We start from the raw sequence: 20024 nt of genomic DNA, 5'->3' as shown, positions 1-20024 counted from the left end.
GTTAAGCTCACCCCCAGCATGCGCTGCACCCCACACCAAGCCCCACAGCACTTGCCTTTTTGGGTTCCATAGAAACGATGTTGCCCATAGAGAACATTGCTGTTTCCATGGTGATCCAAGTGGCTCACGGGTAGGAAGGTAGATGCCAGACTCCCCGAAAATCTGGGGTACGCAGGAGCTAGGGAAGCAAAGCACTGGCTGTAGAGACAACCCTTAGCTCCCTGGCCCTTACCATCCTGACCCCAAGGAGGCTGGAAGCAGGCAGCCCGGGAACAACACCCCACAGAGCCTGCTCACAGGCCGCCAGTGGGAAATCAACCCATCAATACATCATATTAACTCTGACTCGACTAATACCATCCCTCCGGGGCAGCACAAATTGAATTGCTGATGGGCTAAGGGCTGGAGGGGGAGGGGCTGGAGGGGGGGGCTGCCTTTAGTTCCCTCCCAGCAGTGCTTGGTGTGGCAGGAGCTTCCAGGCCAGGCAACAAAGGGGCTTGGAGGGGCGGCTTGAAAGGAGGAATGCAATATGGACTCTCCATGAGTTCTCAGCCAAGGGAGAGCCAAACCAGAGAGGGCCTCCAGCCTGCACCCTCCACAGACACCCAGGAAAGCAGATAGTCTTGGTAGAGTTGTGCTGTACCACAGCTGGTCTGGGTGACTCACACTCTAGGTAGCTGAAGCCAGGATATGGCCAGTTCCCATTTGTTGGTAGCTACGGGTCTCTCCCCTCAACTGGCTTCTCTATGGGAACCCAGCATCCTATGTTCCTGTCTGCAAGGTCCCTGGCATGCCACACGGCGTACAAGGCCTTAGCCCCAATGGCTACCTGGCTACATAGCAGCTCCCCATCTGCCCCTCAGAGGCAGCCAGAGTTCCGAAGGGCCGTGCCTACATGGCACAGTAAGACCACAGCCTAGAGCCAATCCCACCCTGTTGACCTTGGGCCTACAGTGGCTCTTTGTCACCTGGAACAATGTTCCTTTTCTCCTGATCCATGAGGTCCCAGCTTGCAAGAAAAATGACCGATCCCTGACAGCAAGCCTTAGGAAGGGGCACAAAAGCTGTAGCACTGTGAGCTGGAGAGATGGCTCAGTGGTTGAGAACACTGGCTGTTCTTGCAGAGGACCAGGGTTCAATTTCCAGCACCACAAAGTGGTTCACAATCACCCATAACTCCATTTTCAGGGAACCCAACATCTTCTTCTGACCTCAGTGGGTACCAGGCATACATGTGGTATAGACATATATACAAGCAAAATACTCACATAAAATAAAACCAGTACATTTTATTTATTTATTATGTATACAGTGTTCTGTCTGCATGTATGCCTGAACACCAGAAGAGGGCACCAGATCTCATTACAGATGGTTATGAGCCACCATGTGGTTGCTGGGAGTTGAACTCAGGACTTCCAGAAGAGCAGTCAGTGCTCTTAACCTCTGAGCCATCTCTCCAGCCCCTAAAATATTTTTAAAAAGGAAAAAAAGCTGCAGTATCGCAGACTCCTCTGGGGAGGCTCAGAATTGGAGACTCAGAGTGCCACCAGCCCCTAATATTAATGGCTTCTTGGCTGGTCCCTCCCATCAGGCCTGACAGGAGCCTGGGGACCTGGATCTCCATCAAACCCACCAAGGAGTCTTGCCTGCTGGTAGCTACTGACCCTACCCACTGCTGTTACCAAGACAGTTGCTAAGATATGGGGAGGGGAACTTATGTCTCCTCCAGTCTGGCTCACTGGCTCAGGCAGCTGGCTTTCTCTGTTAAATGGGGTGAGGGATCTTCGAGCCACTGGATCAGACTGAAACTATCCCTATAAGGGACTGCATGTCCTCAGCAGCGTCAAGGTCTTCAATCAACTCAGTATGAACCTAAAGGCCAGTTGTGGGTACACGAGTTTGGGGTGCCCTGAGGCCTGTCGTGAGCATTAGGCAGAGGCCCCTCCGGGGTGAGCTGGGAAACCTGTAGGAGCAACTCAGAGATGCTCTGCCTGGGGGGCAGGCATTTCCCCACACTATAGAACAAATTAGAACAGGGCAGCAGGCTGGGCCCAAGTGGGGTCTGCATATATGCTGCTCTGGACATGTCCTCATGGTCAGGCATCAGGACTCTCAGTGTCACAGTGAATTCAATGACAAGTCTCGCAGTCCAGCTTCACTCAGCCTTGCTTTACTTGGCTCCCCTGATTCTTTTACCACAGAACTCCCAGGCTGTTGAGGTGGGGACTTCTTTGAACCCCTCACGGCTGAGAGTTTAGGAGAACAAGGTGACGACATCCTAAAGAAGCAGATGCAGAGCCACATGACCGCTATCTGGCCATGTTTGTCCTGTCTCCAAAAACTGATCTGCCTGGATGCTGAAGTCAAGGAGGCCTCTGGAGCATCCTTGACACTCAGCTCAGGCAAAGGACTCAGAGCTGGTAAACAGTTCACAGCACACACACACAAGTCTTGGGCAGAGATCACACGCTATACCCTAATCCCATGGGACTATCACTCAGACCCCTGACTAATGACACTGTGGGACAGTCTCTAGTTTGGTGGCTCTTGGGTGCCACATGTAGGAAGAGCTCTATCTTGAATGACAGTGCAGTCTTCCATCTGAGTCACAAGGGGGGGCGGGGGCGTGTGAAGACTCAAGAGATTTCTGTGACAAGGAAACCTGCCCACATGGTGTAGCGCCATCTCTCAGATGAGAGTGTACCCTCAGACCACACGGGAGGACTTGGAGACAGTGCTCACTGCCAGGCTTCTTCCCTCTTGCTGAAGAGCAGGCTGAGACCAAAAGACCTGCCCCACTGGCCTGGTGTGTGTGGACACATCTGCAGCAGATGTTAGCCAGATTAAACTCAGCTCCTGGAAGACTTGACAAAAGCCGAGAGAGAGGCCTGGGTGGGAGCAGCTGGGCAGGGGGGTTGGGGCCTAGAGGGGGGTGGGTAAACCACTGCAGCTGTCCCCTGTAATTGGCTGCTGTTAAATGTTTTACGGGCCTCGTTTTTTTGGTAAACAGAAGTCTGTAAATTCCTCCTTCCCAGACAATGTTTCCAGGCTCAGAACCCCCCTTGCACTCCAAGGAGGCCTGGGCCTCTTCCTGCTCTCTAGGGGCAATGGGCACTTGGCTAACTGAATAAGGGACTCCCTTCCCACCCATGGTACTTAGGATGCTGTGAAAAGGTTGGTGGCTGATAATCCAGGGAGCGGGGCTGAAATCTACTGGCCATTCATGGAGGTTCTTCATTTCCCAGGCCTCAAATGGGGGAAATGACTAGAGGAGGAAAAGGAGAAGGGCAGAGTCTGGGGGATGGAGTGAGGAAAGGGGGTCCTCTTAGCCTAGCAATAGAAAGGACCCTTTCTTTTCCCCAAGACTACTCCCTGAACTGAAGATGAAAATAAAAAACGACTTTCAAATCCAAGCTGCTCTGAGATAGTAACCAGGGCTAGGAGGAGACACAGCATCCTGAAAGGGACACTAGACCTGGGATGGGAGGATCCTGGCAGGGAGCCAGGGGCATTGGGGAGATGACCCTAGGGCAGAGAGAACTCACTTCTGACCACCAGGTCTACTCGGCCCATTCTCCTGCTGGAAGGTCCAGATCCCAGGGCTTCCCTTTTCCCACAGCCTCTGCCCATCTCCAGCTGGAGCCGCTGGGATGGCTTCAGTGACCACATGACACATCTAAGGACACTCCTAGCTGACTTGGGGAAAGGGCCCTGGGTAGGTGTGGAAGCTGGGCTGAGGATGTCCCATCCTGCCCTGCACTGCCACAGCTACCAGAGACCCTGATGATGGTGAAGGTGGGGATTCCTGATCAACAGGCAGAAAAAGAAAAGAAGATGGCCAGCAGTGAGGTCATCTAGAAACAGCATTCCAAGACACAAAAGACAGCAGGATAGGCAGGTAAATGGGCAGCTGGGCAGGGAAGCCATGAGGCGGGGGCTCCTCCTGCCCACCCAGAAGATCCTCAGACTGGCTGCCAGCCTCCACCTTCCCACTGGGAGACATGGGGCCTGGGACCATTTGCTGTCACTTAGGATGTTGTAACATGTGGATGCTCAACAGGAACTTGGTGCTAGCCCTCTCCCGATAACACCCCTTCCACTTACTGACAGTGATTTCCACTGCAGTTTATTCAATGATAGACCAGAGTGCTGGGCTAAGAATCCTAAAGCTAAATTCTCATGCCGCTTAATTGACTAGTAATGTCTGCCCTGGGAACAGACAGGATGTGGCAGCCAGTTCACAGGATGCTTGCCATCTCTGCTTTAGTGGCTGAAGGGAGTAACCCAGCAACAACCCAAGCTCTCCTGCCAAATGCCCCCCCTCTCCGCTTCAGGGTCTCCTCATGCTATTGGTCAGAATCCTAGTCATCGAGGCCAGGATTTCAAAGTGCAGCTCCCAGGATTGACCACCCAAGTGGCTGGAGATTAGAATGGCAGCCTTCAGAGTATGTCTCCTCCCTAAGGCCTGCAGAGTGCTGACCCATAACTGCAGGGAACAGGGCCCTGCAGTCTCCATGTCCCCAGGCTGAGAGGAATAACTAAGAACCCGAGGAGCCAGGCTCCCACGGGCAGGCTGCCCTGGATCCAGAGGGACAGTCTTCCACATCACAGGGAGAAGCATGGCACTGGCCAGTGGGCAGAACTGGGGGGCTGGGGAAGTCAACTGATGACGGGAAACCCCGGAGCAGGAGTTTCCTGATGTGGCCCCAACCCTTTCTGGCATCTAGGGCAACAGTTCTGTTACCCACACCTTCTGCAGCATTCCCAGATGGTCTATCGTGCCTGGGACTCCACTCACCCATGGGCAGTGAGCATGTGCATCTTCATGAATGGCAACTATTTTTGCTCAGGTGAGACCCAAAGATCCAGTAAGATCTTTGCTGGTGACCATGGCCACTGCCCACCCCACAGCCCCCAGTGTGTATCTGAGAAAGGGTGCTGCAGGTTGGAGCTACTCTCTGAAGTACTGGTCCTGTGTCGTTCTGTGTCCAAGCAGCTGGGTTAACCAGCGTGGTTTACAGGTGAAGAAACATGCTCGGAGCCTCTAAGCTGAGCGACTGAACCTAAGGCTAAGACAGATCTTGAGGCTGTGACAACATGAGGATGAAACCCTGACACTCTAGCTGTTTCCTTCTGTCTGCAACGAGGCTGGCTGGAGGTAGCCTAACCAGTGCGACACCCTGATCCCACGGCAGGGTCTAAGAGTTCACTCCATGATGGTCTCCAAATCTTAGGGTGGCCAGATTTTCCCAACTAGCTCAGCAGCTCCTTGGACATGGGGAGGGACACCATGAGATTTGGAGGACCGAGGGTGAGGCAGTGGACCAAAGAGGAAGGGCCAAGGTTCTGAGGGGGGGGTGGTCAAGGGGATATTTCATGCAGCAGGTGTAGAGATGGCTCAGCAGTTAAGTGTGTGTACTGCTCCTGCAGAAGACCCAGGTTCTGTTTCCAGCATCCACCTTTGGTGGTTCACAATGACCCGTAACCTAACTCCAGGAGACCCAATGCCCTCTTCTGGACTCATGAGCACCTACACTCACATGTGTACATACCCCCACACAGAAACACATTTATACACAAAATTAAAAATAATCTTTTTTTTTTTTTTTTTTTTTTTTTTTTTTTTTTTTTAAGGGAAGAAGGAGAGTTTGCAGGGTACAATGGATCATGCCTACATATCAGCAACGAGGAGGTGTGGACAAAAGGATCACTGCACTTTCTAGACCAGACAAGCAGCCTTCACGGCAAGGTCTAGGCCAGCCAGAGTTACACGGTAAGTCTGTTTCAAGAAAACCAAATGAAACAGCAAAGAAAGGGAGAGAACGCCCAGGGTCTGAAGAAAAAGTGTTGGGGCACGCACAGCCACCAGGGGGCAGTTCCAGGGCATGGAGTCTGATGGCCCACAGAAGCCTCTGGCCCACCCATGTAGGTGGATGCTGGATAGGACCTGTCTTCCTGCTGGACATGTTCCAGCCCCTGCTCACTCTTGTGCTAAGTCTTGAGGTCTCATAAGGTACTGAGGGAGACAGAGGCAGCTGGAGAAATGTGGGAGTTGTGTGGGGTCTGGAACAGCAGGGTACACTTGGTGGTGGCTCCTGTCTCACTGGGATCTAGCCAGGCAGGGATGGAGAAGTGGCCACCAGGGTGAGTGTGGCTTTGACAGAAGCTGGCCAGGCAGCAGCCAGTGCTGGTACGTGTGTCATGGCTCCCCCTCCAGGTGGCACAAGAGACCAGGACTAGCAGGACCGAGTCAGCCTGGAGCTCCTGTACCCATCCCCAACCCCCTAGCAACAGCATCCCCTTTCATTACCCTGTGGGTGGTCCCAAGCAGGCAGCTGGTGTGTGTGGGGGGGTTGTGCAGACTCACTGACAATGGGGCCAGCTGTGCTGCACCACACCCCAACCCCATCCACCCAGGCCAGGTTGGCAGTTAGCCACTCACCTCTGCCCCAGGCTAGTTCTGCGGTCCACCCTACCCCAAGGCCTGGATGGTCCACTTCTGGCAAGACCCATCATCTTGGGTGAGCCAAGGGGCCAGAAGGCCTGGGGCTCAGCAAGAAAGTCCTGCTCCAGGCCAGATGTTCCTAGGCGGCTCCTCCAACACCAGGGTGCATCCCTTGAACCCCCAGCTGTTCCAGGGACACAGGAAGCCCGGGCCCCCACTCTAGCAGCTGCCTTGCAGATGGTGAGGGGAGGGTGTTCTGGCGGTCTGCAGTCCCTGTCAGGAGTAGGAAGGCACCTATGGCTAACTCCCACATGAAGTGCTACTTGTCGGCCCCATCCTGGCCTACCTGCCCTAGACACAAGAAGGCAGGGAGGAGGCTGGGCAGAGTCCCTGCATCTCTACATTCTGGAGGTGGCTGAAGGAGGCAGGACAAGGGCAAGGCTGGGCCTCCTGGCCGACTGCCCAGGAAGCCCCCATTGTGGACGGCCCTCTTTCTTGGGCCGTGTCGCGTGCTCCCGCCTGCCTCGCCCCCCACCCTCCTGTACACACATGGCCGAGAAACAGGCCCTAGCACGTGGAGCCAGCTGGCACCCCGTCAGACTAGCAGCCAGGCACGCTGCCAGGGCAGCCAGCCAGGCTGCCACTCGCTCCCGCCCCGCCCGCCCTGGCCTCTACCGCACAGAGCAGGCTGCACCATGTGGCCTGTCAGGGAGTGAGGCTGTAGCCGTAGAAGACAGGGGAACCCCGGGGGGAGGGCAGAGAGGGGTAACCTGAGGCACAGGCCTGAAAAGTATGGGTTGTCATATGACTCCCAGACAGACGTGGACTTGCTGCCGCTCTCTGGGGGAACTTGGAAGGTTCCAAGTGTGCACAGCCCACTCCAGGACTGCTGCCTCCCCACACACCTGTCTCCAGCCCCCAGTGGGCCCTGTGCTCTGCTGTGGGGAGCCGTGAACATCCTGCTTCTTGAACTGTATGCACCTGTGCTTGCTCTCCCCTACCTGACTCTGGGAACTTCATTTTACACCTGCCACAGTGGGTACCCAGCAGTGGGCAAAGAGACTCCTGCTGCCCTTGGAACTGGTCTCAGAGACAAACGCTTTCTCCTTGGGACACAGCCAGGCCCCTATTCCTGCCTTGAATGTGGGACAGAGTGTGAGGGAGTGGTAGGACACAGCCCAGAAGCTCAGCTAGGCTCTACTCTCCATCCACAGCACACTGCCTGAACACCGGCTTCCACCAGCCAGCCAAGCGGGCATCCTTGGGGCCAGGACATGAAAACAGAACCTATAGAGGCTGGGCTCCATGTCGGGGGCTGAGGTTTGAGGGTACCTAGGGTGGGTTATAAGCAATGCTGTCAGGAGGCCTCCGCCCACCCTCTTGAGTGAGTGGCCCAATAGGGAACAGGACTGGGCTCTAGGGCAGGTGGTACCACCCACAAACCGCCCTCCTTGCTGGTGTCTCCTGGGGTGGGATGGAGAGGAAGCAGGCATATGTGTCTTTACTGAGTAGGAGGTGGGCTGAGATTCCCGGGCACTGACGGGGCACCGCTGGTTACAAGGATGGAAATCACGTCAGGTGGCCCAGGTACGCCAGTCCACCTGTGGTCAGTCCAGGGACGCAGCCCTTTCATGAGTGGCCTCCACTGCTTGGTCCTTCTGCTTGGCCACCCTCACCCTTCCTGCAAACATCCTGGCAGCCAGATGCTATGGCCAGCTGGGAGATGCCCAGCAGACACAAAAGGCTGGTTGGGGAACAGGGAGCAAGTGTTTCCTTCAGGGCCTGGGGCCACCCACAGCTGGCCGGGGAGTCTCTTACCAGGGCCCAGCTCCGTCAACCCAGACTCCACTCAGGACTCTGCTGGGGGGCTGCAGACCCCACTCGGCCTCTTTGGTCCTTAGGACCTGGCCTACCCTCCGTCCAGGAGAGCATGGGCTCTTATCGCCTGTCCAGCTTGTGTGCTCTGGGCAGAGCCCGAAACCAGATTACTCCAACAACTGCCCTTCCCTCGGCACCTGTCCTGCTTGGAAAATAGCCCCTTCTTGTTGCACAAAGAGGTTTCTCAGGCTTCCCGCAGTGCTGGGCGCTAATCTCTCTGCCTAGAACACGGACGGACGGACGGGCTGTGCGCCGTGTGTGGGTCCACTGCGCTCTGTAAACAGGACGCCTGAGCGCAGCAGTCATTGAGTTACGGCAGCGCCTGGTGCCAGGAGCGAGAGCTCTGTGTGCCCGCTGCCAACTGCAATTACCTCCCGCGTGCCAGCCAGGGAGGGGGGTTAACCCTTCCTGTACCATGGGGGATGCACAATCAAGAGAGCACAAGCAATGACCAGGCTGGGAGTACTGGGGACCTGGGGCCACCTCCCAAGTTAACCTCAGACACCTGGACAGGGTACACCACAGTCTGGGAAAGGCCAGGAGAGGTTCTAGAGACCATCCTGTTTCATGATGTTTGAGAGTAACAGGTACTTCTAAGGTGCCAAAGTGTACCAAATGCAAGGCTGGTGGCCCAGGCGAGCTTTGTCACAGGCAGGACTGGGGTAGGGGTGGGAGCAACAATGGTCTCTGCCTGCTGACAGCTCTCTTCTCCCTGCCTCTCCCTCCCAGCTGACACATCTGGAACCCATGCCTGCTTGAGTCTGGGGAGGTGGGGGGCAGCCCATGGTGGAGGGCACAGCCCAGCCCGGCTGGCCCAGCTGCATTCCAGATTTCCTTAGTTCCCTGGAATTCTCTGTGCCTAACATCTGGAGCACACATCTGGCCAGAACCAGTGCCTACTGGGGCCACCCCCATTTCCAACCAATTACCTACTCCCCTGAGAGACTTCCTCAGCAGGGAGGCAGCCCCCTGCCCTAGCACTCCGGGCAGGGCCTGACAGCAAGGGCATCACCACTTGGCTCACGGTCCCTGGGGCACAGTCAGGAACGCAGGACCTGACTTACCTTCGTGGGAGTGGGAGAACCAGATCTGGGAGGTGGCAGGGTGGGATCCTCGGTAGGCTGGCTCAGAGGGAGAGGATGTAGGGCCACTGGGGTGTGCAGAAGCTGCTGATCCCAGGCTGCTGGTGAGGAAGCTGCCCATGAAAGAGGAGGCTGGGGGATTTCCCATCAGACGGCTGCTGGCTGTGGACACAGGACAAGAGTCAGTCTGTGGTGCCTCCACGGCACCACATAAGCAGCGCAGAGCCGGCACCTATTCCCCAAAGCCCTCCTCCAGGTGCCTTGCAGGAACCCTAGCTCCCATAGGGCCCCTGTCTTCAAATATCCAAAAAAACCATGGCAGGAAAAGCTGCCCACACAAGTCCTTGACAATCACACCCAGTGTCCTGAGCCTCTTGAACCTCTGGTGTCTTAGGAGTAAAAACCCTTTTACTTCAAAACCACATTACCACCACCATCTACACCACTACCACCCACAAACCATTACTATACCCACAACAGCAACAACGACCAAAGCATCACCACTACTACCACCCACACCACCACCATCAACCACACCACCACTGCCACCCATACTGCCACCACTAGCCACATCATCACCACTTACAACCATATCACTACCATACCACATCACCACTACCACCCCTCATTCATATCACCCCTCATTAACCCCACCAAAACCCACACCAACAACCACCACCACCACCTACATCACCCCCAGCACCACTACCACCACCCCATCACCACCACCATCACTATCCACATAATTTGGTCACCATCATGTCCTTAACCACCAGTACCACCCACATCACCACTACCAAACAGATCACTACCATCATCACCATCACCATCCACTCCCATATCAGCATCCCTATCCCACTAACAACCATATCACCACCACCAACAGCTATATGACCACTATTGCCACCAACAATTATATCACCTAGTCACCATCACTAACCACATCACCTAGCCGTCATCATTAGCGTACACATCACCCTCACTGTGACAACCACCATCACCACCAATTAATCACTACCACCACCACCACCTAACAACCATCATAGCCTCTACCATCACCATGATCACCAACTAGGTACTCAGTATGATGTCAAAAGCACATTTAGGACTCTGGGTGGACAAACTCCCCTGGGCCTTCTCCTTAGCACAGCTCTCGGGCCAGGCGGTGGCACTTGAAGGCCTCTCTGATGCCGATCGCTCTGTCAGCACGCTCTGCCCCTGCCTCACTGAGGGCCCAGGTGACAACACCAGAGGCTGTAGGTGCAGAGGTCCCTGCCCTTTCCTGGGAAGTGTGGGGGAAACAGGCCTTTCCCCTTCCCCACACCACTTAACTGACTAATTAGACGGGGGTCCCAGTCCCAGGTGAATAAGCGGAGACTGAATGAAAGGAAGACGGACATGTCAGGCAGGGAAGGAGACCAGAACTACACAGAGCAGCTCTTCAAGTCCCCTCTGGGTTGCTCAGGATCAGGGTCTGACGGAGCTGGCATTGAGCAGAAGACAGTCATTTATCTGAGGCTCAGACACTGACAGTCCCAAGCTTCTTGGACTGGTCCAGCATTTTCCTCAGTGGTCTGTGAAGGCAGTAGATGGTGAGCTGCCCCTGGCTCCAGGCTGGCCTCCAGGGCCTGTGCACCCTCTTCTGCTGCCCACCAGCCTGCTACATCCTCCACTGGTGGCTGTCATGGTCTATGCACCCTCTCTGCCGGAGTCCAGCAGTCAGGGCCAGGCCAAGTAAGTCTCCCTGGTTGTCATGGCTACCAGCTCTTGTCTGCACACAACATACGTGCATAGAAAGCCTCTGCATACACGGCCGCTCAGTGGGTGGTCTGGGCTGCACTGTTGGCCCTTTACCCCAGCATGGTACCCTGGTACCTTGCCACCTCTGTCCCTGGGAAGGAAGCCTAGACCACGGCCATCCCAGGGTGGAAGGCAGAGCAGAGTAGGCGGAGCCTGGCCATCCCAAGGTGAGTCACAGCAGTAGCTTCCCGCCCAGGAGGCAGGGAAATTGGTGAATTGGTGATGCCTCATCTCGCCTGGCCTGGCCCTGGGAACTTCCCAAACACAGTGTGACTCAGCAGGGAAGCACTCAGGCTAGGGGAGGGGACTGCCCCCGTGGGACCCTGGCATCTACGCTGAGTTCCACTAGCTTCCAGCCTAGCGGTTGGAAAGTGGCTTCTCTTCCTGGTGTGAAGGAATGGAGCGCACAGTGGAGAGGACATGGCCACAGGAAGGGTCTGTGGGACCTAAAAGGGTCCTCTGCTTTGTGCAGACCCGTGAAGAACATGCTGACGGTGCCCAAGAGCCAGGGACTTCCCGGACAAGACCACATGGCTGGGGTTGCCAGGGGACCCAGTCCAGACCACAGGCGTGTCCACGACAGGGGAGGAGACTCCAGGCTGGGAAGGGAAGTGTTGGCCTCCCTGCCCTGCTCCAGGGACTGTGGGGGGCCATGCTTGTGGGCTGAGTGTGGCTGTTCCAGCTGCAAACTTTCTGCCCCCGCCTGGCCTGGCCCAGTCCCTCAGGCCTTTCTACTCCTCCTAACCCAACTCCCTCCTAGGGAAGCACCGCCCACCCTTTCCTCTCTACACCATGGGAAGCGATAGAGTCCAAAAGTTGGGTCTGCAAAAACAATTTCTCCAGGATCTTGGCTTGGGAATGGTACACCTTGAGTTCTCCCACATCACAGTGGACAAGATGGCATTGACGCTCAGCTCAGTGTCCCACAGGACCCATGGATCCATGAAACCGAGAGATGGCAACAGGTCCCTCATAGTCTCCTGGCAGAGAGGGGGACCAGCACGGGTCTGGACATCTAGGTAAATGGCTCACAGCCTAGCAGGGTGTCTGAGTGTTGGGCCCCCAAGTCAGAGCCCAGGTTGTCTCAGGCCATCATGCGCCAACCCAGGATCCTGACCCTGAGAGGAACTACAGTTGACACCCTGCTCCAATATTGCCCCAGAAGAGGGTCCTTCTGACTGGAGGCCTAAAGGAAAACAGCCTGGTGAGCCCCCTACCCTAGCTGAATGAAGGCAGGGCCTGCTCCAGTGAGAGGCTGGCAGACCTGTGCCAAGCTCTTCCAGCCTCGGGCCCTCATCACCCCATACTGGCCTGTTTCTGACTTGGGGGCCTTTTAGGGGTGCTTCTTTACAGCTGCTTCAGCTAAGCCCATTAAAGCAGGGGCTGCTGTCTGCAGGGTCTGTGAAATTCAGGGGGTTGGAGCAGGTCACAGTCCTGCCCCGCTGGACCCTCTGACAAGTCACCTCCTGTGGGTTTCTGGCTGTTCCTGGGAGTCTTCACTTCCCTCCCTTTCCTGTTGAAAAGTGAAGGGCTGAGCACAACACCCTCATCACACATGCCACATCTCCTGTCCAAGCAGTAAAAGTAGCGGAGATACCCAGCCCTAAGGTCACTTCTGTGAGTGTTTCAAGGGCACTTCTGGGCACTGGTGACCTTGGCCTGGAGTTCTCCTGCGGGGTAGCCAACTCCCGGAACACTGGCCCAGGAGACGTCACTCCCTTCCACAGCTCAGCATGGCCCAGGCAGGCCCCATATGGGCCACAGATGATAGCGACCATGGCTCTAACTTTGGAAGAATGGGATTCTCCTCGCCATCCCGGCCCTGGTGGGAAACCTGCGAGAGATCCTGTGGGCCTTGCCAAGCGGACAGCCTCGTGGTGGGCAGCAACTGTTCGGGGGAAGAGAAGCATTGCTATTCCTTGAGGCTTTCCTCAGCCTACCCGGCTTCTAAGGGACCTGAAAGAAACCCCAGGACCTGGGATCTGTGTTCCTATTGTCACCTACACCTTTGAGGACTGGCATGATGGCACTGGGCCAGCCAAGTAGAGCCCTGGGCAGACCTGGCAGCCACCTTCTAAACTCTGCCTGCTGACCAGGAGCCAAGCCCAGGCAGGGCTGGTGCAGTGGCTGCCTGGGAGCCCAGTTCAGCTTGGGCCCTGGCCAGGGCCACTGCCTCAGGCCAAGTCCAGCCGGGAACTAGGCTGAAGGCCCTTTCCTCTTGGCAAAGTTCCCTATCTATGAATGCTGTGGTTACCAGCCTAGGAAGGACATGGCGAAGCCTGGTACAGTGGAGAGACCCAGAAGGCCTCCTGACAGTGAGGCCCTTCAGTCAGGCCCTCAGATCTCCAACCACACTGGGCTCAGGTCCTAAAGAATATGTTCTACCCTCCATTGCCAGTCCCAGCCCACAGCCCCAAGGACCACAGGCTGAACAGGTCTGCAGAATAATGCCACTGACCACCCAGTCACCTATCTGAGTGTGTACAAGCCCAGCCCACTGACTGAACATTTTCCCAGAAAAGATCTGAGAAGTGTGAGGAAGTGGCCTCCAAGATAGGCAATTCTGTGCTGCATGTGCATCAGACGCTACCAGCCACTCTACTGGCTTGCAGCTCTGGACATGAGGCAGGTTGTGGTCCCAGCTCCAGGGATACCTCAGCTCTGCCCAGGACACCATGAAGGCCTGGCTTTGAATGCCTGGCTGGCTGAGAAAAACATTCTGGAAGCCAGCACGCCGGAGGACCGACCTGATGCACCTCAGACAACACCGAAGGCACAGCCCTGTCCGCGGGAGGCTAGTCTGTCCCCATGCCAAGGCTAGTGACCTGCATGGGACCACAGGCCACAGCTGGATCATGGCTACTCCAGGGCTACCAAGAGCAGGAAGGCTGGGGAAACTGCTGGGCAGAGCGGAGAACGGTCTGCTAGGAAGTCCCTTCGCACAGCACAGCTTTCAGACCCCTTTCTGGGAAGATGGTATACCTGTGTGATGAATGAAAGAGAATGGGAGTCCCTGGGCTTGTCAGGGCTCCTTGGAGGACTGACCATCAACAGCAGCACAGGGAGAACAACCCCTTCAACCGGGCACTTGGGGTCGTAGAGGCTGCAGTCCTGGACAACCTGGTCCTGAGAGATCAGGTTGGCCTGTGTGTGTGTGTGTGTGTGTGTGTGTGTGTGTGTGTGTGTGCGCGTGCGCGCGTGTGTGTATCTAGCTAACTGTGAGCCAGTAAGAAAGTCAGAGAATGGACTAGCAAGCAGCCTCCTTCCACGGTTTCTTCATCAAGCTCCTGCTTGAGCTCCTAGTTCGACTTCCCTCAAAGATGGAACGTGACCTGGAAGTGTAAGCCAAATAAGCCAAATGGTGAGGTTGTTTTGGGCCAGACTGTTTAATCACAGCAACAGAATGAAACCAGAATACCTGGAGATCTCTGCCCACTGAGACCACTGTGTGGTCCATAGGGGTAGCAACAAAGGGCACTGCCTGGGAGGCAAATGTGGCCTACGTGACTAGACACAACTCTTGGCAGAGGAGGAAGGAGAGGCAGCCCTCTTCCCTCTCACTGATGTGTGCACTGGGCCCACTTGTCCACTGTGGCCACGACAGTCCACGGACCTGATGTCATGGAGCAGCCTGAGAGTGCCTAGGAGCCACGATGTAGCCTGGAAAGGATGTCAGCTGAAGCCTTGGAGAACAAAGCCTTCTGGGTCTGACTGGCTGCCTCACACTGTGTCAAAGATCCTCAAGGATCTGGCCCACCAGTGCCCATTCCTGAGTGGCTGAATGGCCAGGTGCTAGCTAGTCGGTGCACCCGGCTCTCTGGCCAGACTGTCCCATCTTGGCATTCTGACACCATGGAGAACCAGTGGGATAGGGGGAAGCAGAGCCTCAGGGAACAAGAACAAGTGTTTGTTTTGAGTTAAAGCAAGTCACTGAGACAGCATCCTCCTCTTCTGGAAACTGTGAAATGGGTTGTAAAAAAATAAAACCACAGCTCACTGAGATGGCGGCAGCTCCAGAGAAGCAAGTCCCTTCCCAGGCTCTCCTCGCTCCTGTTGCTTCCGGAAGCCCAGCTGACTGGCTGCTGGCATGGGCCTCCTTGGCTGTGTCTGGCGGCTGCACCCACTGCCTGTGCCAAGCTCCCACCCTCCTACTCACACCCATTCACACTCCCCTCTACCTTCAGCATCAGCTTCTGGTTCAGCCTTCCTGGTACCCTGTAGGGCTAACCAGGCATCAGTGACATCTAGCCCACCAACTAGTCTTTGGTGTCCCCAGGAGACACCAGGAGTGGCAGAGACCGGAAAGATGAGCATCCCCTGGCAGTTAATGGGGAAGAGGGCAGGCAAAGCTCTCCTCTCACACTGAGCCTGTCCCAGAGGGAGTAGTGGAGGAAGAGACAGCCCTTCTGCCCCACCCCACATTCCTCTCATTCCAGGAACCCTAGGGAGAACAGAACTTCCACACAGGGCTTTCCGCAAAGACAGAAGATCAGAAGAAAAGGCTCCAGTCTAGCCTGCCTAGTAGCTGGATGATATCTATCAATCCCTCTACTGCCCAGTGGAGAAGGGGTTAAGAATGGGGATGCCAGGCCCTGGTGGAGAAGCAGTTCTGAGACTCCTCCCCAAACCAGGTGACTGGAAGCTACAGGGTTTAGAGTCTACCCTCCGGTGTGCACTGGTCTGTGGGCACACAGAGACCCGTGGCATTCCCATCTGCTGGAGTCAACTAGTTGCCCCAGTACCTGATGATGTGGGGAGTGTGAGCTACACACATGGTAGAGGTGGGATGGGACCTGAGACAAGTCCTCGAAGGCTGTTGTCTCCTGGTGTGTGCACATTTCTAAGTGTATGCCTATGACTGTGTGTGTGTGTGTGTGTGTGTGTGTGTGTGTGTGTGTGTGTGGCTGAGAGTATGCACCTATGGCTGCATACAGCCTTTACAAACTCCATTCCAGGGCAAGAGGGCACACAGACTGAGCACATTCTCCAAAAAGCTATTTCCCACGTACTGGGTCTTTACCAGACCCGTACTGACTGGCCTGGGTGGACTCCAGTAAGTCTGCCCACTGCCTCCCCTGGTGTAGGGGCACATCCAAGCGACCTGTAGGAGAAAGGGAACCAGAGGCTCAGTTCAGCCCTAGGCTGCAGCTCCAAGACCTCAGACTCAGCATAGCCTTCCAGAGGCCCCTCCTGAGGTAGGAAAACCCCAGGCCTGAAAGTGGTTCAGGAATCAGGAGAGTTCTGGAAGGCAGGCCACACGGCCAGGGTTGTCTCCCCACAGCTCCTGCAGAAGCAAGATCCAGCTTTCCTCAGATTTCAATCTCAGACACCTCTTCACGGGCTAGCTTGCTAGCAGGGACAAAAGTCCCCTAAAGCTTCAGGCCCACTGCCAGCAGGTGTTGGCCTGCGGCTCAGCATCATCAGGCTTCTCTGAACTTCCCTTTCTGCCTTCAAAGCCCTGGTAGTGTCTGAGGGCACCCGGTCTTCACGGGGCGCCCAACACCACAAAGCCATGGACCAGCGTCACGAAGGTGGCTGGAGGGGGAGAGGCTAAGACAGGCCCAGAGTGGGAAACGAGGAAAGAGAGGAGGGAGGCAGAGTGGAAGGTCCTGGAACCACAGCCTGGGGCGGGGGCTGAACGGGAGGCCAAGAATGCTGAGCAGTGGGCGTTGGGCTTGGCCCATCCTGGGGACATGGGGGTGGCCTGGGAATGATCACCTCACCCGGGAAGCCCCTCAGTCCGTCCAAGAGAACCTTCCGGAAGTCCCAAAGGAAGCCACTCTCAGGCCATAATAGGAAAGCTCTGTGGTTGCTGAGCCACTCCAACGGGCTACCATGGAAAAGGCCGGCAGGCAATGATGACAAGAGACAGGCCCGACCGACAGCCCAGAACTAATAAAAGAAAAGGAAAATCGGATATAAGTCTGGTTCTTATTAAAAGAGTAAATTTAGCCCTTTGGCTAGGACAGGAGGCGGGGTGGCCAAGGCTCCCCACTGCGGGGGGGGGGGCAGGCGGGCTGGACTTCTTCCCAGAGTGATTCAGTGTCCCAGGACAGGCAGGCAGGGGCTGGAGCTGCAGGAGGGGCAAGCAGCACATACCCTCTCTTGTAGTCCTTCACACCTTCCCTTGTGCCTCCCTCCCTGGGCAGCTGGGTATCCAGGACCTCTCCCAATTGCCCAGGACTCCCCTAAGGGTGGTGGATGGGCAGCATGGGTGTGAGGTGACCAGGACTGCTCAGCACTGCTCTTTGGAGCCACACCCCCCAGCTTGGAGAGCTTCCACTACCAAAGCGGGCACTTCCCTTCCCACTGCCTTGAAATAAGCTAGCCACATAAAGGAAGGCCACCCCAGTGTAGTCAGTTATTGGGGCCTCACACCCATGCACGCTCACATAGAAAGCTATGCACACATATGCACCCGTGTTCAGTGTGCACTCACACAAACATATTCATACATATACTCTCATGGACCTACAAATGCACACGCATGCTTGGGTCTCTTCTCAGGAGAAGCAGTGGCCCCATGAACAAGACTGGAGCTCTGATCCAGCTGTGGACATCCAACATGTTCTCCTGTACCTAGCCTCTCACCCATGCCCGTAACCCATAAGGACGATGACCCATGGTCAGGGAGAAGACAAATGACGCCTGACCAGGGACACAGACCCTCACCTGGTCATGCTATCAGCAGGATGGGAAACTCTAATGCTTTCTAGTTGAATAACTGCACCAGGCTGGCTGGATTTCCCCCTCCTGACAAGTGGGCCAGTGCCTATGACGCTGTATGTAACCCCATGTCGATCCAGGACACACAGTGATGATGTGGGCTGCATAGAGTAGATATTCCAAGGACAGGGTGGCCTGAGAAGTTAGGTGTGGGGGAAGGTGTAGGTTATAGCTGCTTCGAGACAGCTCCCCACCCTTCCATGTGACCTCACTCTCATGGCTTCGTTCACGCTCACAGATCTCCTAGTCCCGCTGCCTAGAGGTGTGAGCCCTCCCTCGGTCCTTGCGGCCTAGCAATGCAGCCCACAGCCAGAGTGTGATGGCTCTGTGCACAGCCACACCCCAGACCCACAGCACTGCAGGGACAAAGGGTCACTGAATGTGCCCGGTGCCAGCGCCAGTTTCTGCCTGTATTTCCCAGCACTTCTCCTGCCAACCCTCCCCACACCCAGAGGCTACCTCCATTAGATATCTACCCGGGCTTGGCCCTGGAGCAGCAGAAATTCATGTTGTGGCCTCCTTGCTTCATAGGGCACTTACAACCGGACAGACTGACTCCTAAGCCCCTTTCATGCATAAATTAGTTCCAGGATTCCTTTGCCTGGCTGACACTGGTGGTCTGAGAAGAGGAAAGTACCACATCTGCTAGAAGTGAGGAAGGGCCAGTCACATCCTCCATACAGCTTCCCACGGTGCCCTGGGGCAAGCCATAAGGCTGAGAGCTTGGGCTGGCTCCCCATGGAGGACCTGAGGACCCATCCAGGAACACCTAGCAAGACTCAGGCCCACGGGGCACCTCTGGTACCTCACACCTAGGCAGGGCAGACACTGGCCTGTATCGAAGAGCTTAAGCAGGTAGTGTAGCAGCAGGAACGGACGTATACATGGTGGCCATCGCCTCTGGCCTTGGGTCAGCTGCCACACTGGGCTAGAATTCCAGCTGGCCATAGGAACCAACTGTCCTGATATCTGGGAAGGAAGGCATCCAGGGCCTGGAGGCCCGAGGGACACTATTCTGCAGGGATGCTGCAGGGCCATGGGCATTCTGGGTCCCTGATGTCAGAGCCAGAGTTGTGTCAATTCCCAGACAACTGTCTCAGATATGATGGACTCCAGCCACTCTGAGACTTACACTGTGTTCTCTTTCAAGGGAAACTAATACCTGCCCCCCACCTCCATTCTTCAAGGCTTCCACTGAAGATCCCTGACTGACCACTTCTCAATGAAGGCTCCTCCCTGGAATTCCTCACCACTCCCCTTCCCTTCTGCTGCATGTCCCAGGGACTGAGGTGGCATCTGTCTCTTGTGGCACTTGGCCTTGGGCCAGGCATCACATCTAGGCTAACCTGGGGCAAAGGATCTCAAGCCTTGGACTAAGAAAGGAAGAGGGAAGGCCTAGGAAAGAAGCATGCAACACAGCGGCCTTGTGCTCTGGAGAACAGTAAGTTTTGGGCAAGGGAAAACAGGGAAGCGACTGTCCAACTCAACCCAGTGCTCTCGCCTAGGGGCAGGTCCCGGTTCCCAGGAAGACCTCCCAGGCTTAGGTACTTCCACACCTGACAGGGTGGAAAAGGGAAGGATGGGGAGTCCAGAAGGCAGGGAGCAGCAGGCATGCACAGGAGAGAGACCTGGGCGTACAGCAAGTGCTGACAGGCTCTGTGGGACTCGACAGGCTCGGAGTGGGACAGAGGGGTCTGGGGATCCATTCCTCAGTAAGATTGCATCACTTTGCCGGGCTGCAGAGGTGGGAGCTACTCAGCCCCTGAGGACACTGTATCTGGCCTGCAAGTCCACACCCCCTTTCAGAGGCACAGGGTATCCAGTACTAGCTTCCATGTGGAAACAGAGATCAGAAAGTTCAAGGCCACACGGTGACTAAGGACCACAGGACTCAGGATGCCCCTGTTTCAATCTTTCCTGCCTCAGGAAAAGGGCTCTTGCTCAGGTGTCTTGCTCTCTGGTGCAGGATGCTTTCTGAGCAGTGCTGCTGTGGCAGACCGTCTGTTCCTGATCCCTTCCGCGTGGAAAGGAGACAAGGCTTTAGTCTCTAAGGGCACTATGAGTGGAAAGCAAACTTCAACCCCAAGGCAGAA

At 55.8% G+C, this 20024-nt stretch overlaps 1 protein-coding gene across 1 annotated transcript in view; it reads right to left on the bottom strand.

Moving 5' to 3' along the window:
- Positions 1 to 20024, bottom strand: part of Bahcc1 (BAH domain and coiled-coil containing 1) — a 58082-nt gene that overhangs the window by 27687 nt on the left and 10371 nt on the right. Inside the window, exons 2-3 of the mRNA XM_059272271.1 lie at positions 9388 to 9567; positions 56 to 178 (exon numbers count right to left, since the gene is read on the bottom strand). Coding sequence (XP_059128254.1) covers positions 56 to 178; positions 9388 to 9567 — 303 coding nt within the window. The remainder of the gene's footprint in view (positions 1 to 55; positions 179 to 9387; positions 9568 to 20024) is intronic.

This window comes from Peromyscus eremicus, chromosome 8a (assembly GCF_949786415.1).
Source record: "Peromyscus eremicus chromosome 8a, PerEre_H2_v1, whole genome shotgun sequence".
Classification (NCBI taxonomy): Eukaryota; Metazoa; Chordata; class Mammalia; order Rodentia; family Cricetidae; genus Peromyscus; species Peromyscus eremicus.
Note: the sequence above shows the minus strand (reverse complement) of the source record. Positions and strands in the feature narration are given on the sequence as shown.